Source organism: Anopheles nili, chromosome 2, assembly GCF_943737925.1.
Source record: "Anopheles nili chromosome 2, idAnoNiliSN_F5_01, whole genome shotgun sequence".
In the NCBI taxonomy this organism is placed as follows: Eukaryota; Metazoa; Arthropoda; class Insecta; order Diptera; family Culicidae; genus Anopheles; species Anopheles nili.
The window spans coordinates 9,560,040-9,570,322 of record NC_071291.1 but is presented as its reverse complement, the minus strand read 5'-3'; the positions used below and the strand labels follow the sequence as shown (position 1 = coordinate 9,570,322).

At 50.3% G+C, this 10,283-nt stretch overlaps 1 protein-coding gene across 1 annotated transcript; it reads right to left on the bottom strand.

Annotated features, from left to right (window-relative positions):
- Positions 1-7,542: 7,542 nt before the first annotated feature.
- Positions 7,543-9,286, bottom strand: LOC128720425 (uncharacterized). The gene is made up of 3 exons (XM_053814093.1): positions 7,967-9,286; positions 7,784-7,900; positions 7,543-7,614 (listed from the first exon to the last, which is right to left on the bottom strand). Exons 1-3 carry the CDS (start codon positions 9,284-9,286, stop codon positions 7,543-7,545), a joined length of 1,509 nt encoding a protein of 502 aa, XP_053670068.1.
- Between the last annotated feature and the right edge of the window lie 997 nt (positions 9,287-10,283).

The window sequence follows — 10,283 nt, the reverse complement described above, 5'->3', positions numbered from 1 at the left end:
CTCACGGCGCTGTTTAATGTCGCTGGAAGCAATGAAGGCATGTTTCGCAGCGTGTTGGCTTGTTCCCAAAAAAAAACCCTCTCTCCTGGGACCTGGTCACAAACTGGTGATAAATGAGGAAACTCTGGGAGGGAGTGACTCTCGCCCTTATCAAACAACCCCCGTGTGTGGATGCGTTTTATCTGCAAAACCCAGCCGTGTGTGGATGTGTGTGAAGTGTGTGACGAAGGTGCATTCGATGAACGGACATGGCGCACCCCCTTTAGCGAACGGCACCCCTTTTTACAGATTCCCATGGAGAAAATGGAGCGACCGACCCGCGGTTCCCATCGGATGCAGCCAGCCGTGACAAGCCGAGGCCAAAGGGGTTTCGAAGGTTTTTTCGGTGGTTCCCATCGAAAGCGAATAAACGTCCCCTACGCTGCACAGCTGACGGGGGATTGGGCTGGTGCATCCGAGACACGAACAAGGGGACCTTGGGATTGTTGGTTTGGCCCTCGCTTTTTTTCGCAATGACAGAGCCGTGAGAGCCGTGAGACAAAATTAATATTCCAGCCGAAACAGAGGGGCAGAAGCATCTTCACCGTGTGGAACTTTAGCGAACTACCGAGGCGCAGAGTCTCGAAACGTCGCTTCCTGTTCCTAGCTAAGCTAAACGGAGCCTCCGTCGGTTTGATGAATGATACCGGAATTTATCTGCACGGCATCGATCAATCAATCGGCCTGGCGGGGGGATCGAATAATCAAAATGGGTTTGCCGCTGGCACGCGTAGGGGAAACGAAGGCAAAAAGAATTTGCTTATTTGCGTCGTTTGTTGCTGAGAAAATTCTACCGAATGCACATTCACCCTGCCGCAGAAGCTTTTTTCTTCAGAGTGCTCGCTGCGGAAAGCAAAAGAAAAGGTTCGAAAAGCGCGGTAATGGATGCAGAGAAAAGAAAGGAAAAAGAGAAGGGAAATGGGAGTGAACCAGCACAGAAAACTCTAATGCATCTCGCAACCCCGAAAGGAAGCAGACAAGAAGAAAGCAGAAAAGGTGAAATCAAAGCGCACAAGGCGACGCAAACGAAGAAATCCAGTAGAGAACGAGAGAGAGAGAGAGAGAGAAAAGGATGGCTAGGAAGACAAGCAGAGCAGAGAGAATGAGGAAGAAAAAACTTGAAAACAGAAAATCTGGCCCAAATAGCAGTAAACGGACAGGAAAATGATCTCGGAAAAAGGTGAAACAGAAAGGCAACCGTGCGCTAGGGTTGTGAAGAGTGGGGGGAAAAAAACAGGAAAAAAAAGGTACCCGCAGCCGAGAAGGAACTTGTGAGGTTTCCTTTGGCTTCCTCGCGACCAGTCCGAGAAGAACAAGTTAGAAAAGCCCAGCGGCCAGCAAAAAGGGCAGAAATCGGAGATGAGAAAACGGATCGAAAATCGAGCGAAGCAAACGCAAGAATAGAAACAAAAGAATAGCACCGGGCACCGGGAGATAAAACAAAAGTTAACGAGATGAAGAAGCGCTACCGAGTGAAACGGAAAGAAAACGCAAGAGAGATAGTGTGATAAAGAACGAGCCAGGTGAAGCATTAAAACTGAGAAAAAAAGAAAAGAAGCACAAACATAAACAGCAACCAAGGCAGCAACAGCAGCAGCAGCAGCAGACGAGATGAGCAGCAAAGAAATGAGGGAAAAATGAAGGTAACAAGATCACACACGTTCCGCCGAAGCCCCCAAGCATCCAGGCGGGCGAAATGGAACGAAACGAAACGGGGCTCAGATAAAATGGAACAAACGCACACCGACGGAGACTTGGAGCTTTTGCCTCACTCGGCTCCACTGACTCCACTGGTGAGGGAGGTTGTTCGCTGGTTACGCAGCCCAAAGCACACCATCTCGCACCATCACACAACACATGCACACACCTAGCCCCACTCGCTGGGGAGGGAAAACGACTCTCTTTAAAGACCTCCGCCTGTTCGCGCTGGAGTTGATGAGGGTGGTCACAAAATATACCATCCACTCGCAGCAGCCAAAACTCACCAAAAATCACGACGAATACACGCCAACACTAAGCGATCGATCACCGTCACGATCGAGCACGGAACATACGTCAAATTGAATGAGTTTTCCCCGATCGATTTCCACACGCTGCGATGCAACGCGTGATGCAGGCGAAATGCACGCGTTAGCTCGTGAAATCGCGCGTGAAAAGCGCTACCGCTGCGCTGAAGAGAAAACGCACCGAAAGTATACACGCGCGCGCGCGCTCGTGAGACGACTTGCGCGACCAAATGACGAGAAGAAACTGGTAATAATAAAAACAAGACCTGCGCAGCCAGCCCAAACCGTGATGACCTGTTGCTGGTGCGCACACACCGCACAACCACACGCTCACCTTGTGTGCGATTCAAGCTCCGCACCCCAAGCAACCCGCAATGGCGGCCGGTTCCACCGAAAACTCACCCTTGAGCAGCATATCAGCACACAGGGGGTTGCTTTTCGCCGGGCGGTCATTGCCTACTTTGCGCGAGCGAAGCGGAAGGCTTTCTCGGCCATCTTTCATCGCTCTCGCTCTCTCTCTCTCTGTCTCTCGCTCAATTTGATATTTCTTTCTCTTTCTGTGCTTCGTTCTCGCTAGGAAATGAGCTGGGAGCTCTCGCTCGCTCATTCACCGATAGTGTGCGTGTTCGCACTAACAGAAGGAAAAAGGGCTACTCGACGAGTTCCGGCACTTTAGGGGTGGGTTTTGTGCAGTTTTCCCTAGTTTTACTTAGCTTTGTTGAAGTTAATTAAGCTTTTTACGTAAAACAAACAATCATACATAGCTAATCTTGATATATTCTACAAGCTGGTTAATATTTTAAAGTCCTAGTCCAATTTACTCCCTCAAACATGATTTTATTTCAGTTTGTCAGTGAATAAAAACTTGAACAATACATATTTAGCAATTCATCGCCTCATTTATGTTGAACCGCCCTTGAGATGTAATACATATGATCATATTTTTAGTTCAAATTCCCTCAATCGATGCCACAAAAAAATCAAGCGATAATTATCTGTGCAAGGTATACCAACCCTGCAACGGTATGAACCGTGCGAACTCACTTCATCCCTCTCAAAAACCCACCCCTTAAGCACACCACACCACAACACACCAGGATCACCAACGGTGGTGCAAGAGATTCAAGGTTTTCCTTCTAGCTGACTAATCCGGCAGGTAGATGGGCTTAGGAAGCAGCCAGCTTGCGAGTGAATCAGAACGAGCGCACCAAAGGGCGGAAGCGAGATGCATGAAGCACCTAAAGCCCCCTGCGGTTTAGCGTGGCTCGCGGAGATCTCGACACACGATCTCAGGCCCAGACCCACCGTGGCACGTTTCCCGCCACCATACGGCTTCGGTTGGGTTATTTAATCTTGTTCGCTCTAAATTGTTTACAGCCTCGCAGTAAAAAGCAACTTTGAGCCACCGTACCTGCGAGGCGTTCACCGTCGCGAAGGAATGGAACGAATTCGGTACAAAAACGGCTGACAGGGCTCGACCCGATCCGCAGGACATTCGAACGATCTGAAGGACTCGCAGCTTCCGGCACGGTATGTTGTCATGGCCGAGCGAGTTGAAGGTGCTAAGTGACCAATGAGCAGCGTTATCGCGTCTGCGTACGGTAAACCACGATGAATGAGACCCTTCCTGGGTGGGACGATGATGATGACGAGCTGCAGGTTGATTGGACCGCGAGTCTCCAAAAATGGAAAGTAGCCCTTTAGGGTTTATGTCTTTATTTGTGGATGTAATTCTACGTGGTTTTATTGAATCAAGTTAAGGTAAATGCTGGAGCTTCTCAGCCTGAACATTGGAAAAAAAATCGAACAAAAGCAAAACCCGCACACGAAACCAAAGCGTTTCCTTTTTGTTATAGCCCTCAGAAAGCCAAGGGCAGAGGGACGAATAATTGTCCATAAACAAACCACCATCACCACCGGACGGCAGCTGCCAAGCCGGGACGAAATGGTCCGGAACCGACCGAACCGAATCAATACACCGATTCTCTCCAGCAAGGGAAGCTTTTTGGGGGCATTAGGAATGGCGTAGCTCCCCGAGATCTTCCAAGACCCTTTCGTGGCCCTTCGACCAAGAAACAAAAGAACCATTCCAACCCGCCGGCACAATCGACTATTATAACCGTGGACCACCAGGCGACCCTATTCGATCCCTTCGATCGAACCCAACCCCACATCGGGAGATCGTTGAACTTTCGCCGTACGTACTCCCTTCCAGTGGTGTACGTTTCCCGGTTCGTGGTCATCTTCAGACGCCCCCTCGCGAAGGTGGTCTCGAAGGTTCTAACGCATCGTTTCTCTCTGATCTCTGGCCCGCGGAACCGTGCGCGATAATTGGTGCGTCGTGAGGCGCAAGCGAACCGATAGCGGTCAGATCAGCCGAAACGAGAGGAACCTCAAAAGGCATAAAAGAGAGAAAGAGAACAAGAGAGATAATGAGATAGAGAGCGGATGCTGCCCTTTCGAAGACCTGTTTGGTCTTTCGGTGAAACATTTTCGATACCGTTGAACGAACCAAAACGCCATTGATACTTCATTGATGCAGTTGAAGTTGTGTCGGATGAACGAAAGCCCAGAGTGCATTTTGGAGGGAGATGCTTCCAATTCTTACCAACACTGGGATGGCCATGAAAAGATCTTCGATCGTAAGCCGCGTACTGCTGGGCAACGTGGTTTCGTTGATATACTAGAGTTCCTGGTGTTCCTGGTGTTGGAAGTAATATGCACCTGTTGCTCACTTATTTTTGGCTAAAGATCCTACCAAAGACCCTTGGAGCGATTCAACTTTCTGGATGATACTCGTATTCTTGAGTATGTGGCGTCATCTTGGAGCGAGAATGTGCTCTAGCGTTGTGGAACTTCCAAAATTCGACTCGTGCTCTTGCTCAACAGCCACATTCTGGGGCGTTACGGTCCAAACTCTCCAGCACCAAACTCGTAACGCAGGCAATGCTTTGGACACAGTGTTGCCTCACCACCAACACCGAGTGCATCGTGCTGTATCTCTATTTCTTCTCGTGATCATACATCTCATTTTTTTCTTTTATTTTTGCCGTCGTGATTCATCAAGTGATCGCTACTCGATCGCTTCGGCATCATTCTCCGCGCTCTCGTGTAATTTACAAAATTACATTTCATCACCCTCGGGCTGTTCGAAGCTTGCGATCGTCAGAAGTACTCGCCTCGAGGCACCATTCCCGCTGATGGAGCCTCGTGCTCGTAACGTAGTCGATGTTGAAGCCACCGTTTGAGGTGTACCGACGTGCCCAAATATTTGGACAACTCTCGCACGCTCTCGCTAAGCAGGGCGCGATGTGTGACCTTTGCACGGACGCAGTAAAGCTGCAGGTGGCACAAAGCTTTCGGTGATCGTTAGGTCGTCCGTAAATTATGCCCCCGTAACAGGGGCCTCCGGTGAAGGTCTCACGACACCCTATCTCAGTCTGACGTCCTCGAGCCTCGTTACGTAAATTAAAGCCCGCGCTATCCGAACTATTGCGCACCACCGCGAATAAATTGCCGTCTGTCCGTCCTCGCGTGCGCGTGTGTGTGTGTGTGTGTGTGGAGCTGCTCGATTCCATAAATCTCATGCCCCACTTCCTGGAGGGTTTCTCTCGCCCAGCTGCATCGGTTTCGGATTTCGCTTAATTGCACCCGCACGCAACCCCACAAATGCACCCCGTGCGCTGGCGAAGAAGCATTAGGTGCGAGATAATTTCCTCCAATTTCGCTCGAGCCCGCGCTGAACTAGTTCAAGGCCAGCACGCTGCGCCATCGCAACCCTTAATCGCCTAACTCCGCGCGCTAGGGAAGTGTGTTTGAGCGAAATTTATTTCATAGATTTTCCCTTCGCGAGCGCCAACCCCTTTGGGTCGGTTTGTGGTGGGTTTCTTTACTTTTTTTTTGTACTCGAAGGTATCTGCCATGGCCCGTGAGGTGGTCTCGAGCCAAGGTGCCTGCAAGTACCATAAATAACCAACGAACGGTGAGGGTTTTGCTCATCTAGAATGCAGCACCGTGTTGCCGGACTTTATTGCAGCTTGCAATTCCGTTTGCCGTCCCGATGCGAAGAGCCGTTGCTTGTGATTTTCCACCGCAGGGTTGAGCAGCCTTTGAACCCAGCCGACTAACGGGAATTAAGATGAGCAAATGGAACTGATGGCCCTTTACCCTGCGTTTCAATCGTGCTTTTGTGGGTTTGTTGCTTTGAAAACGTGATATTGCAATTTATCTCAGTCGCTTCTGATACTTCATGTCAGCTCCTGTTAGTTATCAATCATCTGATTCTTTGATAGGCACATAATGCTTTTACATATCGTTAAAAACGAAACTTTTTATTTCATTCAAAATTGTTTTAGATACTACACGATTAACTTCTCTCGTACAAATTTACACATTTTTTTTTATAAATGATACAACTTGTAGAAAAATGTGAGAAAAAAAACGAAAGCTCCATTCGTCGAACTGTTGCTCTTTCAGACCGGTTCCGTTGTTCGGGTTGTTCTTCCCTGAGCCAGCCGGTCCGATGTGGAGGACTTCCCGTTTTTTGTCACCCCATTTGCCCTTGCCCTTGTCCAGGTATCAGGTCGAACGGTGTTGCTATACGCTCTTCGTACACCATCCAGGTATTTCCTTCTTTTTACTGTCTCTCTCTCTTATCTCCTTTTCTCGTGACCTTTTCCTCACATTCGCCATCCCAAGAACAACGGCAGGTGTGCAACGAGTTGAATATCTCGCAATGCAACATCCCGTGTGCAGTGTTCTTCTTCATCCTTCATCCGTTTGGAACACCAACCAAGCAAAGAATCACTCGAAACAAACGCACGGAGAGAGATAAAGAACGAGAGGCTTCTTCGCGACGTGCGTCCATGATTTCTCAACGCGCACGTTCTTGTACCTCGACACCAGCTTCGAGCTCACCCAACCCCGATTATGGACGCCCGATTTGACAAAGCGCCGTACCGCTCAATCAGCTGCCGCCAAGAAGAGGACAAGGGCGATAAAACGGCTACCGCCACCAGCGACGACACTCGGTACCTCGGTACGAATGCTCCCATCCTGGAGGCTTGCCACACCGAGAGAAACCACCGATAATGGACGATAATTCGCAACGGCAACGGGTCGAGGTTTTGGGTAAAACGGACACGCTACACTTTATCTCTCGTTTATTGACTCGTTAGCAGGGGTGAAAGCTGGAGCAGGGCACGATTGGTCCAGAATTAAAACCAATTGGTTTGAGGTGCATCATCGGGAGCCGGGGGACTTAGGTCTTCGCGAAGGGCTCGGTAGGACGTGAAGGATCAGGATCTGGAACCGGTCGATCGGAGTGTCAGAGTGACTGTACCATCTGGAAGAAGAGGCGGATGGGCAAGAACAAACAAGAAGAGCAACAGTGTGCCGTGAGTACGTGCTTTTGCAGGTTCTGCACAAGATATCCCCATTCCCGCTGGTTTCGAGGACATTCGACGAATGGTGTCTTCGTATTTGCTGCGCTTCGCTGTCAGTCGCGTCGCAGAATCACCCACGAGGCGGCGTACGGTGCCTTCCGGCGTGGCTGAAACGTCTTCAACACCTGCCGCCATCACCCGCATGAGAAGGAACGTGAAGAAGTAGGAATAGGGATCCAAGGGTGAAGGTTTTGATAGGAGCCGCGTGATGACATGGGACAAAGAGAACAACGGAGAAACGGGACTTCATAATGCGCGCGCTTGTCACGGGAATATACTTGCTGGTGACAGTACCAGGGAGGAGTTGCTGCTTCGCAGGATCCCGCGCAGAAGCATCACGTCATCTGTTGTTAGGGCCCATCCGCTTAGTTGTCCGACGCTCTGGAGCTCCGGACATCGGTCCATAAGAATCTGAGGAATGTAGTAGAGTGAATTCTGTGAGGATCTGCCAAAAACCTTGGAAAGCGCTCTGCTTACCTCTACGGAAGCCATTGAGAGGTACGGTGCGGACGTAAACCAGACGTCCTCCAGCCAGTTGAAGTCATACTCGATCACCATCGTGCTGATGTCTTCGTCCGAGAAGGTGACGGTGTCGACGGCAAGTCGCCGGAGTGAAGTCGTGTGGCAGATGAACCGACGCAGGCTCGCTCTCGCGATCGGACTGTTCAGAATCTCCAGTCCGTGCAGGTCGATGAAGCTATCGTCACCGACGTATGACAGTGAGTCCATCATGTACAGGTCGAGTTCTAGCAGACCTGGGCAAAGACGAACAAGCCGATCGAGCTCCAGTGGCCCATATCCTTTAATGGCGGTGAGCTGACGCAGAGTCGGTCCTACGCTGTTCGCTAGCTCCAGCAGCTCGTGGCAACTGAACCGATACAGCTTAAGCCGGCGTAAACGTTTCACAGGACTTAAACCTCCTAGAATGCCGACTTCAGGGGAATCGAGGTAGACGTCCTCGAGCTGCGGACAAGCACGTACAATCGCGTCCAGTGTGGCGGCACACGTACCCGTATCGTGCACGTACACCAGTCGACATCGGAAGGCGGCGTTCTGCTTCTCGAGGATGTGCTGCAGGCTGCGACCAACGAACGAGTACGACTTGAGTGTCCGAAGGTTGGGCAGGTTGGCCAGCAACAATGCCACGTCTGTGTGGCAGATATTCTCCTCACCAAGTGACCCGATGTCGACGCAAGTGAGGCGTTCCTTGCATTCACCATAGCACAGGTACTCGATACCGATCTCAGTGATGTCCGTCTCTCCGCTGATGTCGAGCTGACACAGATCCCGGCTGTAGTCGGCGATGTGCTTTAGTAGGTTGTCGTTCGCGATGTGCGGTATCGTTAGGCTGGTCAATCGTGGCAGTCTCTTCACGATCTCGTACATGAAGCACAGGCATTCTTCTTTCACCCAAACACCCTTCATATTGAGCCGGCGTAGACCACGTCCCTGGGCCGCGATCACCTGCAGGATACGCTCGTAGTACGCGAGTGGGAAGATCTCGGTTGCCAGGCTCTGGACGCTGGAATTCAGTAGCATCTGCAGGCAACAGAAGCGTATCGACGCGTCGAGTGTATCCGAACAGAGGATCACACGCAATAGGTCCTCATAAATGTTAGCGGTCGCCCCGAGGCACTCCAGGTATGAGTTGACCTCAACGCACAGCAGCGTATAGTCTGGTGGAAGTCCAAACTCCTTGCTCGTGTTGACCATTATGTTGATGGATCCTACGATCATGCTGGCCAGCTCGGCTAGTGTTAGCTCTGCGAGCGTACGAACGGCTAGCTTCCTCGACATCCTGCTAGCTGTGTGATTGCACTGAAGTGCTTCTGAAGGCAATCACACTCTCCCACAAAAACTGCACTACTCCAGCTGGTTAGTGAAAGAAAATCGCATAGCGATCCTCGGAATCGGAAACCTGCACACTACGGCTCGGTATATTTACGTCTTACCGCTGGTGATTAGCGATCGACTCGCGTGGTGTATTGTCGTACAGCGAAAATAAACAGGGAAGGCCTCGTAGGCATGCGCGTCGTGCCCTTGGAATCGTCTTTTCGTTCGCCAAAATTTTGCGCTTGCCTTACATAAGTAGGTTTGATCGTAGATTTAAACGAAGTATCCGCCGTTCGCTAAATCTTATGGAGTCAATCGAACGCAGTGAAACTTGAGCGAATATCTTCAACAGCTTCTGTACCTACGCAAGTTCTGAAAAACACTGCTCACTGTAGCTCCGAATTGAGCCAGGACGGTTCGAGTGTCGACCGTTTCGTACTGGCAGATTACAACAGATTGCGAACGGTGTTGCTCGCGAACCGCCACCACCAAGGCGTGATGCTTATTTTTAACCCAGGCGCACCGTTTTGTTTGTACACAAACCTCATCCGAAAAGCCACGGCTGCGCAGTCGGATGCCGGGACAATTTTGTCGGCTGTTCTGCGCCAACGGTTGACGGATTGACAATGCATGCCGATACGCAGTGATCTTCAGCAGCAGTGTGATTTGAATTAACGGTTGAAAAGAGATCTTTTCTAGGTGAGTTTAAATGGTAAATTAACAAATAGGAAAACAAATTGCATGTGTTTTAAAGTTAAAACGAATACTAAATGAATGCTGACGAATGGTCGCTGTCCAGGAACGAATGAGACTCGCCAGACTCCGGTGGGCTGATCATGTCATTAGAATGGCACCGAAACGGCCCTGCCCGCAAAGTCCTTTTAGGACAGAAGAGGCGTGGTAGATCCAAACTGAGACGAAACAGGACGTTGATGAGTCCGCCATAAAGGTCACAATTAGC

What these genes read in the sequence shown, in the direction of transcription:
- LOC128720425 (XM_053814093.1), bottom strand. Translation starts at nt 9,286, where the DNA reads ATGTCGAGGAAGCTAGCCGTTCGTACGCTCGCAGAGCTAACACTAGCC. An exon ending in TCTCAATGGCTTCCGTAGAG is followed by an intron (nt 7,901 to 7,966) that starts GTAAGCAGAGCG and finishes TACATTCCTCAG; the next exon opens with ATTCTTATGGACCGATGTCC. An exon ending in GAAGCAGCAACTCCTCCCTG is followed by an intron (nt 7,615 to 7,783) that starts GTACTGTCACCA and finishes TGATGGCGGCAG; the next exon opens with GTGTTGAAGACGTTTCAGCC.